Genomic DNA, 18079 nt, shown 5'->3' on the forward strand with positions numbered 1-18079 from the left:
TTGTGGGGAGAGGAAGGGAAAGCAACTGTAAGCTACTTTGAGACCTTCTGATAGAGAAAAGCGGCATGTAAGAACCAACTCTTCTTCTTCTGAAGCTGCTTTGCTGAGAAAAAGCAGATTCTTTAGTTTAGTTGCACATTTGTGCAAAATATATAATTGGACCTTAAATTCTAAGAGAACTGGTGAGAGGTCAGAGCTGACACATTTGGGGAAATACATAGGCAGAGTCTAATCTTTAAATATGTATTCATCAATTCAGGGAGAAATTTATCTCAAGTTATTTATGATACATGTTTGGCTTGTTTAATTTTTTTTGTGGCCTGTGAGTGAAAATCCACTTGGTTGTAAGCTGCTAATTAGGATTTAAAAAACAAACAAACAATATTCAGGCCTCAGTTCCACAGACTCTGTTTCGAAGTTAGTAAGAACTTCATGTGGGAACATATTAAGGGCTTGTTATAGTTTGGAAACAGCTCTGCAGTTAAAGCTCAGAAATGTTTCCCAACCATATTTAGTTTCATGTTGTTTGAACTTAGAAGCAATATGGCCATTGTGATTCTCTCTCTCTCTCTCTCTCTGTCTCTTTTTGAACACAGCTGATGACATAAAACCATGCCCACGCTGTGCAGCTTATATAATAAAGATGAATGATGGAAGCTGCAATCACATGACATGTGCTGTCTGTGGCTGTGAGTTTTGTTGGCTGTGTATGAAGGAGATTTCAGACTTGCATTATTTAAGGTACGTATGCTAAATGTAAAAAGTTATGGATCGTTTATTTGAGATATTCTGGCCTGACATGGAATTCTGATCCTGTGCTGAGTTAAGCCTGTTTTAGAATGACTCGATAAAAGAAATTCTGAGCACAAAATGATAAAATAAATTAGCAGCAAATTAGTAAACACCATCATGAAAATATCTACCAGATATACAGTATAATGAAGACATTTAGCTGATTCAAGAGCAGTTCAGCCTTCCAGGACAATCAGTGAGGTACCTCAGAGTGGCTGTTCATTACAAAGTAACTTCAAGAACAGACTGGAAAGGGAAATGGCTGATTTGCAAGTCATTACAACATTCAAAACAATAGAATCCTCAGGACTCAATAGGGATATTGGTTTCTTATCTCACTACATAAGCTAACTTCATTCAGCTCTTATATCTGCATTCCTTACAATCCTCCATTCATTTTATTTCATTTTGAATAATACAATTGTATAATAGATACAATATATTGAAAATAGTCCATAATGTAATTGTATGTATGTATTTATTTATTACATTTCTATACCGCCCTCCCTTGCGGCTCAGGGTCATTTTAGAATGGAAGATCAGGAGGCTCATGGTAATTATAGCCCCTGGACATCTAGAGAGCCATAGTTTTGCCACCATGTACTATAGGAAATGACTTTACGCTCAGAGGTTATACACAAGTCGATTCAAGTTTATATATTGCGTGACTCTGCATCATGTGCCTGTTATCCTTGATGATCTCCCTGTTAAATCCTCACCAGGACCAACCTTGCTTTGCTTTTAAGATCTGGTGGGATTGAGTTCACCTGAACTATTACCCCATGCCGTAAAGAATGGGTGGTATAAAAATCCAAACATCCAAATAAAATAAAATTTAAAAATATTAGTAATTTAGCTATAAGTTAAAGATTCAGATGTTTTAGAAAAGGATTTATTTGCAACCACTTGTTTACTTTATCGGTTGGAGTGCTTGATTAGCTCTGGTAATGACTTGGGACTGTGACTCGTTGGTTGGTCTTACTGACGGGAAGTTTCTTCTCTTAGCCCATCAGGCTGTACATTCTGGGGGAAAAAGCCATGGAGTCGGAAGAAGAAAATACTGTGGCAACTGGGGACGCTTGTGGGTGCACCTGTAGGAATTGCCTTAATAGCTGGCATTGCTATTCCAGCTATGATTATTGGAATCCCTGTGTATGTGGGACGCAAGGTAAGGTGGCTGTGGTTGCAGAACCAAGATGAATTTTCATGTTCATTAAAGGCATTGTTGCGCAACTATTTTGTATTTAATAGTTGGTAGGCCTAGTATGAGTTTCTTGTGGCACAGGGTGGTAAGGCAGCCGACATGCTGTCTGAAGCTCTGTCCATGAGGCTGGGAGTTCGATCCCAGCAGCCGGCTCAAAGTTGACTCAGCCTTCCATCCTTCCGAGGTGGGTAAAATGAGTACCCAGCTTGCTGGGGGGGGGGGGTAAAAACGATAATGACTGGGGAAAAGAATGGCAAATCACCCTGTATTGAGTCTGCCAAGAAAACGCTAGAGGGTGTCACCCCAAGGGTCAGACATGACCCGGTGCTTGCACAGGGGATACCTTTAGGCCTAGTACAAGGTACACCTGCCACTTCTTTGTTTTTCAGCATGCTGATTATGATGAGTAACACGTCCTGAAATACCTTCCTTTTTTCCCTTCAGATTCACAATCGCTATGAAGGCAAGGACATTTCAAAGCATAAGAGGAACTTGGCCATTGCAGGAGGCGTAACCTTGTCTGTAATAGTTTCACCCGTTGTAGCTGCGGTAACTGTAGGTATGTAAGAACACTTACAAGGAAAGTTCTGAGAAAGCTCTTACAATGAATTAAAGTTTGCAGTACCTTGTCTGTAAAAGTTGGGCATAAAGAATGGCTGCTACATCCACACAGTGGGCACCCAGACCCCTCGATGTGCTGGGTGGGAGGGTAGGGTCGGAATTTGGGAGTTTTAGCTTGCCAATGGTTATTGTGGGGTTTTATATTGTTTTACTTTTTAAGTGGGGTTTTGATTGATTGCCTGCCACTCCCTTACAGCTCGTGGCGGGTTACAACAACTGGGTAAAAACACACACACAAAAAAAAACAATTAAAATCCCAGCATAAAATCACACAATTAAACAACTCACAAGAGATACACGGTGGAAATCTCAGTTATCCCAGTATCTCGGAAAAAGGAGTGGGAAAGACAAGGGTGCAGGTGGTACTAGCAGCCGTCACATTCCTGCTATGAGATGGTTTCTGATAGTGGTAGGAAACAAATCCAATTAATTAATTAATTAATAATGTTATTAGCCATTCAGGTTCTGGCGATGAACCCAGTATAAAGATATATAAAATGTTTCAGCAGAAGAAGGTGCAATATAATTCAGCCTTCCCCAAGTATTTTTCTAAAAGAAGCAGAATCCTCTTGAAAAATCAGAACTCTAATTTATATGCTTAGATATACGCAAAAGCCTTTTGCTCACTGCCCCAGTTAGGGATGTGCGCTTCGGCTCGGTTCAGCTGCCGCTGCCCCTGCTCTCCACGCCGCGGCACTTGCCTCCTACGCACTGCTTTGGGCTTCAGTGATCACCGAGGCGGCCGAACCGAGCTGAAGCTCACATACCTAGTCCCAATAGCCCCATTGGATGAATCAGATCATAGACAAAATAAGGAGATAACATGAAAATCTGCTTCCTCCATTGAAATGAATGGAGAAACCATTAGAAGCAGAGGATCTTCTTGGGCATTGGGATCCTCTTGTGTCAGGAAGGTGCTGACAGGGATGGGGGCAAGCACCTTTCTGTATTTCTGTTTCTGCATCCTTACATAGCGATTACAAGAAATATATAGTGGTTTATTTGAAAGAAACACGAAAGCCATTTCCAAATCTATATTAACTGTGGTATCCCACCTTTTCCCTTGCAGGTATTGGTGTCCCTATCATGTTGGCTTATGTGTATGGAGTAGTTCCTATCTCCCTTTGTCGAAGTGGAGGCTGTGGTGTATCTGCTGGCAATGGAAAGGGCGTCAGGATAGAATTTGATGATGAAAATGATATAACTGTTGGTGGAACACACGCAGCTGTAGGTAAGGGAGAGGTCTTTGGGTGGGGTCGGAGGGGTAGCATGTAGCATTCAGTGGATTAGTAAATTCTAGATTTGTGCATAATGTGCAGACAGCCAAAGGTGTAGGACACTTTGTGCACATGCATGCTTGCATATCTATGAACCGTGGACTGTTTGGAAAACTGAGGTAACCACCACGTATGGGCAGACTGTTCTCTTCTGTTTGCTTGGGAGCGATTCTCTTCTGTCCCAGCATAATGGCTGCACTCTTTGAATTCTTGAAAGCTATCGACAATTTTGGCTGAAGGCCAGTTTGTATGTCTCTTTCAAAGGAACCCAAAATCTGTGAGTGCTGAATGTTTAGGTACCTTTACTGTAAAGTGGGGCAGATGGAAAATCTTACTGTTAGCTAGCAAAGCCATGACTGTTATCCCCCCCCCCAAGAGCAAAGTTTTTCTCTACACCAAAGAAGGTTGAATTAAATTTTTTCCCCTGTGAACTAGAAGCACCACCTTTGATGTATTTTTTTAATATACAGATACCACGTCAGTAGCAGAGGCACGTCACAACCCTAGCATAGGGGAAGAAAGTGTGGGCGGATTGACCGGAAGTCTGAGTGCAAGTGGCAGCCATATGGACAGAATAGGAGCCATCCGAGACAACCTCAGTGAAACAGCCAGCACCATGGCTCTTGCAGGAGCTAGTATAACAGGAAGCCTGTCGGGAAGTGCAATGGGCAACTGCTTTAACAGGTAAGGAAATCCCCGCCGTAGCACATAGCTTCTGATTTTGAATGTGGCTGGGGTTAGCGCTTGTTGTTTGCAGTTGCTTTAACATTCTGTTAGATCAAGTCTACAGCAGGAGAATCATAGAATCATAGAGTTGGAAGGGGCCATGCAGGCCATCTAGTCCAACCCCCTGCTCAAAGCAGGATCAGCCCTAAGCATCCTAAAGCATCCAAGAAAAGTGTGTATCCAACCTTTGTTTGAAGACTGCCAGAGAAAAGAGTTAGGAGTCCAGTAGCACCTTAAAGACTTAACAAAATTTGTGGTAAGGGATGAGCTTTTGTGAGTCACTGCTCATTTATTCAGATCCAGCACAACATCCTGTGTATGATCAGGCTGTCTCCTGAGGCAGGGAGTGGCAGCCCCCAGTTTTGAAACGGGCTGTGATACGCCCACTGCTCAACAAACCCAACTTTGAACCCAGGAGATCTGAACCAGGACCCTTCTTGAGCAACACAATTGAATGGTTGGTGGCTGGACAACCCCAAGGATTACTGCATGAAGTGGATTGTTTGCATCTTTTCAGTCTGGTTCCAGGCCTGGTTATGGGACTGAAGCAGTCTTGGTTTCCCTTGGGGATGACCTGCTCTGGGAACTGGAGGGAGGGAATAACCCGACATCTCAACAGTTTTCAGTTCCATCAATCATGGCATCCTCCTTTCAGGGTTGTGGCAGTTCCAGGGCTACCTGGAAGGATTAGCCTCAGAAGAAACAACTTTTTTCCCCCCCTTGACCTCTGCCCTTAGTGTCCTGTAAGGATCTATTCCCCACCCGTCCCTCCATGCTCTTTAAATCAGGGGTAGTCAACCTGTGGTCCTCCAGATGTTCTTGGACTACAAATCCCATGAGCCCCTGCCAGCGTTTGCTGGCAGGGGCTCATGGGAACTGTAGTCCACGAACATCTGGAGGACCACAGGTTGACTACCCCTGCTTTAAATCTCCAAATGAAGGCAGGGTTAGCTGTGGAGAAAAGTGAAATAGAAATAAAGTAAATAAATCCCAGCCTGCTTTAGAGTGGGCATTATTCTTGGTTAACTTATGGGGGGACCAAAGGAAAAAACTTCTGGTGGATCATGTCAATATTGTGACATTATTGTGCTGGCTTAATGGCAATATGGTAGGGACTGCTGCTCCTGTCAACTTTCCCTTGCAAAACTTGAATGGACCAGAGTTGGAGTATTGGTAGCAGTCCAACCTACCGTGGCCAACGGGTGCCATTGTGGCTAACTGAGGCAAAGGCTATTCATGAAGTAGGAATATTTGACCCACTAAGTTGGAAAGTTTTTTGACTGCTTCCTCAGTACATAGTCATCTCCACTTCCATCACTGGGGTACCTTTGAATGCCAGTAGCTGGGAGAAGGACTCTGCCAAGGAGGGGCTTTGGCTTCTATGCTGTGCTTCTGGGCCTTCTGGGGCATCTGGTGGACTACTGTGGGAGGAGGATGGGAGGCCAGGTACAGCATTCATCTGATCCATTACTTCCTTAACTAAGGATTGCTTTAATTTACTTCATGAGATGATTAGTTTCTGTTGCTAACAAAAGAGGAGCAACACAAGAGTTTATTCCACCTCTAAAGGAAGCCTTCTGCTGTTAGAAGTTCCTAAATATCTACCCGTTACAGGAATCTAGATGTTTGGTGAAGTAATTCAAGAGTGGTATCCAAAAGGGTAGATAATTACTGAAATTATTTTTTATGTTTTCTCCTCAAGGTTGGAAGTCCAAGCAGATGTGCAGAAAGAGAGGTGCAGTCTGAGTGGCGAATCGGGCACTGTAAGCTTAGGAACAGCTAGTGACAACGCCAGCACCAAAGCAATGGCTGGATCCATTCTCAGTTCCTATATCCCATTGGACAGGTAAATCTAAAGCAGGGAAAGGGAGTGTGGGGGGAATCTATCTCCATTCTAGTAATTGGGGGGGGGAATGAGAATCATTTGGGGGGGGTGATGACAAATTCTGATCCGCCCCCAATACACACACAAACAAACCCCTAAAAACATTGGTTCTCAACCTGGGGGTCGAATGACCCTTTCACAGGGGTTGCGGCAGGGCAAGCAGCTTGGCCGGGGGGACACCATCCACACAACAGCCTTGCGGGGTAGATCGAGATAAGAGCATTCATCTGTCTGGAGCAGCAAAAAAGAGTGAAATCGGCATGGTGGGAAACTGAGAAACCCCGGAAAAAAAACAATTTATATACAATCCTGAACAATGGATCTTCACGCCATTGGTCAGTTTCGGTTTAATTTCTGGGAAAGAACCCTTGCATAATTTTATGGTTGGGGCTCACCACAACATGAGGAACTAGATTAAAGGGTCACGGCATTAGGAAGGTTGAGAACCACTGCCTTAGAAGCTCTTAAGGGCCTTTACCCTCCATTTTGTTTTCTTTGTTGACCCTTGACCAAACTGGCAATTGCTTCAAGGGCAACAAGCATATTCAGTCATTGGGGGAAGCGGTTCTTTTTAATTTACAAACGTAACATTTTTCATCTTGGGAAGCCTTGTCTGCAGGTATTCTGCTCTTGTGTGGCCTTTGCAAACTTGACTGCACTTATCTCACACCTGTTAGTTACTTTTCGGCTGTGTTGCTGGATCTCTAGTATGAATATGGTCAGGTTTGTGAACTGCCACTTGCTAGATCATTTGTGACAAATAAAAATTGTTCCCAACTGCACAAGATTGGGACATCCATGAGTGATCGTGTTCCAGGACAGCACACCATGTAGCCTCCACTAGTATACATTGTTTATGTATTCCTCTGCCGTTCTTGCAGTGAATCCAGAGAGTGGTGGGGAGCAGGGAAGAGATACAGCATGGTGGCAGCATCATTGGAGGCTGCAGCAGAAGAGGGGTTCTGAGGTCCAGACTAGCATTGTGGTTCCCCAGCCCTCTGCTTGGCCCACTTACCTTCCACTACCAGCCAAGCAAGGCTAAAGCTAGCAGGCAGACATCTGCCCTTAGCGCCTTAAGGACTACAAGCAGCAGCCCAATTCGGTCATTGGACTCCTGGTGTGAAGAGGTTCTTGCTTTCCCATACTGAGGATGTGAAGATTGTGGGTTGGGGAATTTCCAGCGGTCTAGTGGGCTTGCCCCATAAGTCCCTTCCAATTTATACATGCCAGGATCCACAAGACTCATGGGAGGACTCCATACCCTGCCCCCCTTGTGCTCACTGGCCAGCCTGCCTCCTTGCTCACGCAAGTGTGGAGGCAGCAGCAGCATCGGCTCCTGCTCCTCCCCTGCATGTAGTAGTGGCAGTTCCCACTTCTCACCCACCTGGCCGGCTGGAATGGGAGTAGCAGCTCCCACTCGATCCCCCCCAGCGTCTTTTCCTCTGAGATCTAATCAATCAGAGGAAGAGACATTCCAGGCCAGACTGACATGAAAAGTCAGCAGTTTGTCTGTTACCAGCTTTTTGAAGCCCTCTTACTCATTTTGTCCTAAACTGCTTTTATTGTCCTCATGTTTAGCCAAGACGAGATCATAACTTGCATTTTGCGACATTCTTAACGAGGATATCTTTTCCCCTTTCTGTTTAGAGAGGGCAGCAGTATGGAGGTGCAAGTAGACATTGAATCGAAGCCGACGAAATTCAGACACCACAGCGGAAGCAGCAGCGTGGAGGATGGCAGTGCCGCGGGCCGTAGTAACACTGGTTGCTCATCAGCCTGCCTGTCGGAAAACAAGTGTAGCGCCACCAAGTGGTGCAAAGATGCATCAGCAGGGAAAAAAAGTAAAGGTAAACTAAGGAAAAAAGGTAGCATGAAGATAAATGAGACCCGGGAGGACATGGATGCTCAGTTACTGGAACAGCAAAGCACAAACTCCAGTGAATTTGACTCTCCCTCTCTCAGTGACAGTATCCCTTCTGTAGCTGATTCCCACTCCAGTCACTTTTCGGAGTTTAGTTGCTCTGACATGGAGAGTATGAAAACCTCATGTAGCCACGGCTCCAGTGATTACCACACCCGCTTCACTACCGTTAGTATCCTCCCAGAGGTAGAAAACGACCGCTTAGAAAACTCTCCACACCAAAGCGGCAATTCTTTGCTCCTGCCAGTTACTCCGAACTCAGAAGTTCCACAGCTGAGTTACATTGCTGAAGAATGTGTGTATAGTGGGACTTCCAGCTGCGTGGACGTGGGTACTAGTGAAACACTGAAAGAAACAAACAACAACCATTCACAGCCCGCTGTGGAGTTAAACACTGCAATTCAGACTGAGATTTAAGCCTGTTAAATGCTGCAGAAGTTTATTTACCACTAACGAACCCTTGTCTGATAGCTGGTCGGGCAGTTTTTCAGGCGGCCAGCCGAAGCAAGGCTTCAATGCAATTTACATTTTCTGTGTCTCTCTAAAGATAGAATGTTCTGTGTGGAACTTGGTTTCAGAACTATGTGAAGTGACATGAAGGTTTTAACAAGTGCATTACAATGAAACAAGGTGGATCTGTTGTACTCTTTGCCATAACTTTGCTTGAAGATCTGCAGTAGTGTACTTGGAGGGGAATGAAGGCTCAGTGGCATTTATCAAACAAGTTGCTATTTCTTGGAGGCTTCATGTAAAACTCCTATCAGTGGACGGCTGTGATTTAACATTGGGCTAAGGGGAACAGTGCCTGCCTTGAAGGAGTTGTGGAACTATGCCAAATCAGTTTTAGTAATAATACTTTTGCCTTCTATCTGAGATGTAATTGTTTGCATTGGAGCGAACTGGCTGTCTGGAGTGGAATGTAATCTGTTAATGCTGAGGCACATTCTTTGAGCAACGTTATGGCATTTCTCATAACTTTACAACAAAAAAAAAGGTACTTGATATACAGTAGATAGCAAAGCGACGTCTCCTTTTCAAGAGAGCGGGGGGAATGAATTATATTTGCCACTGACAGCAGCAGATAAGGTAAATGAAATGCTGTATAAAGTTTTTTGTAAAATTTAAGTCATTTAATTTGTAATCCTTGTAGAGAAGCTGATACAGTCTCCTTTGACTAGGGGACATCAGTGATGCTGTTTAATTCTTGGTGCCTTTGGAGGAGACTGGGGCCTTAAGTGCCTAGTCTGTTGATAATTTCACTGTATAGTTTTCCAGAATGTCCTCTCTTTTTTTTTTTGTCACCTTCGGAATCTGAAGGAAAACGACAGGAAATCAACCGACTGTGGTAGATTAATGGGGTATCATAATACTGATGAAGTATTAGCCTACCAAAGACTCACTCAGGCTTTTAGTGGATAACTTTTCTCACATCCCTTTGCGAGTCACACGCACACAAGTCAAGCACAGTGCAGAGCTTGCACAAAACACAGCTGATGGGCTTCAAAAAATCACTGGCTTTGGGGTGGGGCGGGGTGGTGTCCCCCTCCTCTTGCTTATGGAAAAATGTTCAGCTGAATGAAGCTATGGCTCAGGCACCTGCACTGTTAGACGTCTGCTATACCAGGGGTAGTCGACCTGTGGTCCTCCAGATGTCCATAGACTACAATTCCCATGAGCCCCTGCCAGCGAATGCTGGCAGGGGCTCATGGGAATTGTAGTCCATGGGCATCTGGAGGACCAAAGGTTTGACTACCCCTGTGCTATACAATTCGTAACGAAGCGTGCCCTCTCCCCCGTTTGGGAGAGAGGGGTGGCTCTTCGCATAACAGTCTCCAATATTGTTTGTGTTACTCGTACGTAGAGCCATAATGGTGCTACTGAAAAGTCTTTGGTTTCGTGAGAAGAATGCCACTGTGAGCTTGCAGCCCTCTTTCCCCTCACCGGTTTCTTTAATCTGCTTATAACACTAGTGCCAGAGATGTTATTTGGTAACGCTTGTTACAATATTTGTATATTTGCCGTTCCATTTTGCTCAATGATGTGTGTAAACCGCATACCTGAAATAAATGTCTTACTATTTGAGTTGTGCTTCGTCTACCGAAGAACCCTTTATCGATTCGGCGAGTCATTCTCAGAGGCTTTAAATTATCCTGGGCTCAACTGCATCCATTAGACGATTTTGAACTAAAAGCGCCTTGTCACAAGATGATACTTGAAAGTAGCAGGGATCGGCTGTCACTACGTTCTTGTTTCTTGTTCCTCCCTTTTTCTGCCAAACGAACCTCCTGTGAGGTTGGTTTCATTAAGTAAAAATATCCTAATTTCAGTGCAGATTATTTAAAATAACACACACACTCAATTGTTCTCAGTGGGGCCCTGGCTTGTGAGAGCATAAATTCTAAACTGGGGATGACCCTGAGTGGGATCCCAGAGGAGATTCAGAGTACACATCATGCATAACTAACAAGAAATTTGCTGCTATGTCACGTACTGAGAGCCACTGGCTTGGACCTCTTTTGAAAGGACTTCACATGAGGCCATGGAAGATATGCCTATCCGTGGCTATTAGTCATGCTTGTCTGACTTCCAGGGACTACCTGTCGCTTTCTGAGGTGCAGCTGGGGAGAGGGAGCTGTGGTCTGACACTCAGCAAACAGCTGTTGGCTCCTGTTGCCAGTAAGATGCTTGTCCAGATGGATCCTCTGGTCTGATGAAGCAGGGCTTTTCTAGTAAGTCACCTACTATAACATGAGTTCCACAAATTGTGATGGGGTGGGGGATCGACCTTCGTACAGGCTTCGTAAGGTATAGCTGTCAAATTACTTTGAAAAGTTCCGTGACTTTGTTTGCTCACTCGTCCCTTTATGTGACTGCAGGTCTACAGCTGGGACAGAAGCAGCTCCTGCAGCCGAGAACTGATAAGAGCTCTTCGTGCTCGACGCCCAATTAAATGCAAGTAGTCGTGGATTTGACCTTTGAAGCACCCTGCGCTTGAGTCTTTTTTGGCAATTGTGAAAGCTTGGCATTTCCTTCACTTGCTTTTCAGAATTACACCATTAAAACTGGAGTTATGGAAATAGCGTTCAGAAACGGTAGAAAAGTAATCAGGGGCTCCCGTGCACTACCCTTCCAAACTGCACAGCTTCCTTATAATCCCTGAGTGAGCCGTTTAGACATTTCCCTTTTCCATCTCTCTAGAACAGGGGTAGTCAAACTGCGGCCCTCCAGATGTCCATGGACTACAATTCCCAAGAGCCCCCTGCCGGGGAATGCTGGCAGGGGGCTCTTGGGAATTGTAGTTCATGGACATCTGGAGGGCCGCAGTTTGACAACCCCTGCTCTAGAATCTATGCATCTGTTACACCTTAATGAAAAGCACAGCTGCGTTTCTGGGATAGTCAACCAAAAGTGGGTCTGTGTGTCCCCTTGAGAAAGCAGCATCCATGTGGAAGTCAGACCTACAGTCAGAGCTAAACGGAATGGAGTACCTAGGCAAGATGCTGTCCGCCCTCTGGGATTCAAATTTGTTTACAGAACTAAAATGTCGTATAAGTGTATGGTTTTGTTTTGTTTGTTTTAAAATCTGGACAGGTCTTGCGAGAAACCGTAGCACAACTGGTACTAAGCAGACCAATAACATTGGTTTCTGCTCAAAAATCAGTATGGAAATTCCCATTAAAGCATGGCACCACAGTATTGCTATTTTGGGGAGCTAAATGGAGCATATTACTCCCAGTCCTCAGTCACGCCACTGGCTGCCTCTCAGTTTACTGGGATCAGTTTAAGGCCAGCAGGGGCTCATGGGAATTGTAGTCCACAGACTTCTGGGGAGCCAGAGTTTGGTCACCCCTGGTTTCAGGCATTGGCTATCACATACACTGTCCTTGGACCCTCACACATGCAATACCACCTATCCTCCTGTGCCACATCATGACAGTTCCGCACATCTGAGCAGGGACTTCTGCAGATGCCAACCTGCCAATGGGCAAACTCAACCACTACCTGCACATGTGCCTTCTTCACCATGGTCCCCTACCTGAGATCAGGAAGGCTCCCACTCTCCGAGCTTTCTGCAGGTATGCAAAACTGAAGTATTCAAGAGGGCTATTCTGTGCAGTTAATATTTAAGTTGCACTGTACTAAATGATTCACAGAGATAATTTTTTAGGGACTGTGGTCTAGTGCTTAGATTGCTGAAACTGTCCTACAGTGTACTTTTTGCATTATTTAATGTGTCATGTTAATACTTATGCTTTGCTTCATTTCTGTTTTTCAAATTCCGGGTTGGTTCTGCAACCCTAATCCTCTTGTATTGTTTATTGAATAACCCATCCTGTCCATTGTATTGGTTAACTTTCTGTAACCTGCCTTGAGTCCAAGTGAGAAAGGCAGACTATAAATAATGTAAATAAATACAAATAAAATTATAAAATAAATCATGGTGTAGGGCACTTGAATTCTCCTGTCCTTCAAAGTGAATGTTTAGAGATTTGTACTTCATTTTTCTCCCCAATGGCAACATACAGTGGTTTACAGCAGGCATAGTCAACCTATGGTCCTCCAGATGTCCATGGATTACAATTCCCATGAGCCCCTGCCAGCAAACGCTGGCAGGAGCTCATGGGAATTGTAGTCCATGGACATCTGGAGGACCACAGGTTGTCTACCCCTGGTTTACAGCATTAGTCCACTTCCATTTTGTTCTCAGGACAAGCCTGTGAGGAAAGTTGGGCTACAAAAGAGTAACTGAGCCCAAGGCCACCTTAATGGAAGAGTGGGGCTTTGATTGTGGGTCTCCCAGATTCTAGCACAAGACCCGCTGCTGAACATCAAGCAGCCGTTTTCCAAGTTTCTCTTAGTGTCACAACACCAAGATGCTTATTTTGATTAAAAAACTAGGTGAACTGCTTGCTTAATTATTCATGGTTTTTAAAAATCTTAGAACAACTCGTGTGTCTGGACAGCTGGACTTCACACTACCTTCATTATTACCTAGTCAGATGGGATTGGCACAAACCAAGAACACCTGAACCCAGTCACTCTGCAAACCAAAGTGGTTTGGGAAGTTTGTGATGCAGGGGGGAGGCCGGGGTCCTGGAGACTCCAAAATTGCGGGGTGTATTGGGCTGACTCGCCTCTATCTGCTCACTGATGTTCATGAGGATTGGACTCAGGAGTCTGAGTTATGGACACCCAAACAAGATGACCTCAGGAAAGTGGTTTTGTGTGGGAAGTGAGGTGCGGGGTCAGGTCTGTACAGAACAAGCTGTATGTGAGCTACAGGCATCACACTCGTGGTAGACTTCCCTGGGATGCCCCCCCTGTGTTCCCTCTAAGTTAGGAGTGGTTTGGACAGGGGTGGGGTCTGAATTACCAGCCATAAACAAGGTACTTTCCAGTCATATATCAGGCATGAGTTCAGAAGTGTGTGGAGTGGGCCCTGTACAAGCTAGAGGCATCAAACTTTTGGCAATCTCTCTGGGATGCCCTGCTAGCTGCTGAGACTTGGAGATCCCGATTACAGCTCACCAAAGAAGACACCGCCAGGAAAGTGTTGTCAAGTGCTGATTCTGAGCCATAGAATGGACAGGACAAGACCCTATGTGACCTAGTGGGAGAGTTATTGTGGACATCCCTAGGACAGACATCCCTCCCCGCAGAAGCATGCAGGAGACAAGTGCTGCCAGCACTGTTCTGGATTGATGTGTACCTGGCTGGGCCCATTCTCTCCAACAAGCAGATGAACCCCCTGGCCGGAAAGCCACCCACATGGTAGGTGTAAATGTAGTGCAGGGCAAGGCCAACCCTGCCCATGAGCCACTCACACAAATGATTAAGCAAAACACCAAAAGGATTATTGAATAATGCACATAATATGCCAAATACCTTTATTTTGAAATAGGAAAAGAACTACAAGTAGGTAAGCTCTTAACCTAAACTTAACATTTTATTTTTTAAATTCTAATTTTGTTGAAGGAAAAATAACCACTGATAATTTATACCGCCTTCGAAACTGTGCAAGTACCTGAGCGGCCTCTGCCGTAATAAAATGTGATATGCACACTAATAATAAATTACTATTTTCCAGTTGGCTTAAAAATGTTCTATTGCTTCAAAACATTTAACAACGTAGCTCGTTCTGCTTCTCAACTCGGTTCACCAGACTTGCAGCAAAAAAGGGTCTTTGTATACCGAGACAAACAAAACATCTTTCATGTAGTTGGCTGTAACAGGAGTCAAACTATCCCTTGTTACACCCTCTCCAAAAAAAGGCTGATATAACCATATACATTCAGACCTCTCAAACACATTACTGCATACATTTCAGTTAGCAGCACTGATGCAAGATGAGAATAAGCAAGTTAGTCTTGTCCTCTTAAGACAACATAGCAGTGCGCTCAACAGGAGGTGGATGGGAGTCCCTGCACAATGCACTGGTGGGAGGTGGGGGCGAGGGAAAAGGGTGGTTTCCTCCATCCCGCAGCCAGATGCAGAGGGGTCATTTTATCTGTCAAGGAATAAAAAGTGAAGCCTGTGTGCACAATGCCCTGGGAATGGTTTTTCACAGAAGCCCCAGGAAAAAAGCAACACAGAACGCCCATTCATGCCAACGGGGCTTGTACAAGAGACTCCCCTCCCCCCCTCCATGGAACTGCATACTAAAAATGGTTTCTGAAAAGCAACTTCCTTAGAAGGTTCTTCTGAGTAACAAGAACAAAGCAATATGACCCAAAAACTTACTAACAACTGGGCGGCCACATAGAGCCTCCGGAAACACACTTTAATATAGTTGAGAATATTCTCCTCATTAGGTCAATGGATGCATAGGAGCTACATCATTAGGGGCTGTTTGCTTCGCCAGGAATAGTGTCATCTGCATTTCCCTGGTTCGCATGCTCCTTGCCTCACCTCAGCGGCTCGTCTATTTTCAGTCCGTTTTCCTCAATGTGAAGGAACAGCCCATAAATATAAACACATGCATGTGCACTCTGCAGGATAAAAATAGACGCTACCATAAAATGGAAGAGCAGGTTTTCAAGGTGCATGGATAGTTAAAAAAATAAAATTGCAGCAGACTGGACAGTCCAAGTGAAATTGACTTTACCTCATGCAGGTCTGCACAGTTTATGCGCCCATCCTCTGGGCATCAAAGGAACGCATGCAAGAAGCAGTTCCAAAACAAGGTTGTTTTAAAGTTCAAAGTCTCTTTTAAGGCTCTCCAGATCGTGTAAAGAAAACTGTTCACTTTCCTCTTTGGAAAGAGAGTCAAACAGCTGCCGAACCAGCTCCGTGGCAGTCTCGCTAAGAAGGTTCAACACCAGCTGAAAAGGGGGAAAAAATATCTGTGTAACACTGGCACTTATAAACAGCATTTTCTAAACACCCAGGGACTCCTAGAGTTAGCAAGCATTTCGTTAACCGTTCACTGGTACATTTTCAGATCGGCATTAAACTGAAGAAATAGTTGCTTACCTTAAACCTTTCCACTTTGCTCAGGTAGAGAAGGTGCTGATAAACCAGGCCAGGGTCTTGACACAATGCATCAGATTGCAGGGCTTGGATAAATAATAGGAAATTGTCTCCTTCCAGTTTGTTGCTCAGCAGCATTGGCAAATCTTTTGGTTCAATAACTGTTAAGAGCTCTGCACAGGCAGTGATGTCCTTATTGCCATTCACAGCATTTAGCATCTGGCCAAACTCATAGGCATTGGATGGCCTAGAGATTACCAGCTTTTCTGCGGTTTTCAACGGTGCTGCTGTTTCTAGCTCTCCTGTTGACCTCTGGTTGTTAACGGCAGCGTTCTGTGAAGCACAAGTCTGGGTTTCCTCTTCTTCACACTCATTCACCTTAATGGGGAACAACCACAAACCCATGTTCAGCAATATGGATCTGACACACAACATTTCAAAATTATGAGAATTTCTCCTACACAGCCCAATGAAATGAACGAGTGCTGTTCAAGAACACACAGTAGGGAATTGTGCCCTGATTTAATGCCTCATCACAACCAAACGAATATTTACAGTTTCTCTCTGGGGAAAGATCTTCTACAACAGGGATAGTCAACCTGTGGTCCTCCAGTCCATGGACATCTGGAGGACCACAGGTTGACTACCCCTGTTCTATAGTTTCCTCCCCAGATTTTCATTTTAATCTCTCTTGGACTAAATTTAGCGGCTATGGTCCCTTTACATATACAGCCAGCAGCAGGAAGCTCCTAAGTGACGCGATCCAACAATGCACAGTAAACAACATGACATAGGAAGGGCCAGCTGTGTGTAACTGACACCTTACTACAAGGGAGGGAGCCAAGAAAGCAAGCAAGACCCATTCCATCAAGCCCACCCCCGTGGTCATGCATAGACCAGAGCAGAACCCGTGACCCCGTGGTTTTCTTCCCTTTGGGCTGATTCACACATAAGACAACTTGACACTTTCCCCTGGTCTCCACAAAGGTGGAGAGTTTTGCCAGTTCCCTCTCCTTATTGCAACCCTCTTTACTACCCAGCATATTGTTCCACAGTGTAATCCAACAGATCTTTTTAAAAAGATCCAATGCTATCAATTCACTCCACCTCCAGAAGCCTGGATACAATATAAAACATTATATACAGTATGGAATATATGGTGCCACAGTACTGTGGCAATACCAAAATTAAGACTCTCAATGGAACACTAAATTCAGAAACTCTAAGATATGACCTACTAAGATGTAGGCTGTTGAGATTCACAGATCCGCAATGATATGTCCAAAATGGATCCTGGAACCCCCACAGCAGCAACGCCAAGATCTAGCACCTGGGACCTATTATCCCAGTTCACAGCACTTTTGCAAACTTTCATGTAACGCTCTGAATCTTAAACCATTCAGCTCCGTGTAGGCTTAATATGAAACAAACAGAAATACCTCTTGGATTTCAATTTTTTTCCTTTGCTTTTGCTGGCTGTTGTCCGTGCTGTCACCTTTCAATTTAAGCAATTGGGTAGTCTCCTGCAGCTCCTTCTTTGCTTCATCAATACTTGGATCTTTTAGAAGAATTTTATTCAGATCATCAATACTGGCTTTGTAGTTCTGAAAGTTAGAAAATTATTGATCATCAAAACTGAAGGAGTTTGAAATCTCATTGACTTCATAAACTGTGTGACGGCAGGGCTTTGGTAGGAAAAACTGGGATTAAAGTGACTTTTATGTGTATTTCCTGATAACAGCATTGAGCTTGTGATATGATTCTGCAAGGAAATTCTTGCATTCTTAAGAATCCACCAGGGTGGCGAGAGATGGCTTCTGGCTGTCAGGAATGAGTGAGCAAAACAACACCTATTCGGTCCCTTCTTCAAGGCCCCTGAAAACCTATAAATATACAGTACTGAGCCCAGTTCCCTGGGAAACATGGAGGGTGGTTTTCTGAGCATCCTCACGATGCAGCATTATGAAAACTGAAGCACAAATAAAAGCTGTAGAAATTGTTTACACAAAGAGACCAGGAGATTCAGCAGCAGGGCTACGGCGTGGAATACAGATCAACCTTTGATATTTATTCCTTCAGTTCGTTTCATGCCTCACAGTAAGAATATGGTGCAGACAGCATAAAATTCTGAATGCTATTTTACTTTGGCCTAAAATGGGGGGCACAGCTTATATCTAATGCTG

General features: G+C 44.4%; 2 protein-coding genes across 6 annotated transcripts in view; one reads left to right on the top strand and one right to left on the bottom strand.

Annotated features, from left to right (window-relative positions):
* Positions 1-11409, top strand: part of RNF19A (ring finger protein 19A, RBR E3 ubiquitin protein ligase) — a 54653-nt gene extending 43244 nt beyond the window's left edge. For 4 of the 5 annotated variants that reach the window (XM_077351792.1, XM_077351793.1, XM_077351794.1 and 1 more), the window contains exons 5-12: positions 597-741; positions 1798-1960; positions 2441-2555; positions 3687-3848; positions 4365-4578; positions 6323-6466; positions 8153-10052; positions 10170-10508. In XM_077351792.1, coding sequence (XP_077207907.1) covers positions 597-741; positions 1798-1960; positions 2441-2555; positions 3687-3848; positions 4365-4578; positions 6323-6466; positions 8153-8843 — 1634 coding nt within the window. In that variant the 3' untranslated portion in view covers positions 8844-10052; positions 10170-10508. Of the gene's footprint in view, positions 1-596; positions 742-1797; positions 1961-2440; positions 2556-3686; positions 3849-4364; positions 4579-6322; positions 6467-8152; positions 10053-10169; positions 10509-11302 lie in introns of those variants that run through there. The other variant, XM_077351796.1, reaches the window with a different exon arrangement.
* Positions 11410-14297: 2888 nt separating this feature from the next.
* Positions 14298-18079, bottom strand: part of SPAG1 (sperm associated antigen 1) — a 37861-nt gene continuing 34079 nt past the window's right edge. The window contains exons 17-19 of the mRNA XM_077351798.1: positions 17336-17500; positions 15900-16274; positions 14298-15748 (exon numbers count right to left, since the gene is read on the bottom strand). Of these exons, the coding sequence (XP_077207913.1) occupies positions 15617-15748; positions 15900-16274; positions 17336-17500 (672 nt within the window). The 3' untranslated portion in view covers positions 14298-15616. The remainder of the gene's footprint in view (positions 15749-15899; positions 16275-17335; positions 17501-18079) is intronic.

Source organism: Paroedura picta, chromosome 9, assembly GCF_049243985.1.
Source record: "Paroedura picta isolate Pp20150507F chromosome 9, Ppicta_v3.0, whole genome shotgun sequence".
NCBI lineage: Eukaryota > Metazoa > Chordata > Lepidosauria > Squamata > Gekkonidae > Paroedura > Paroedura picta.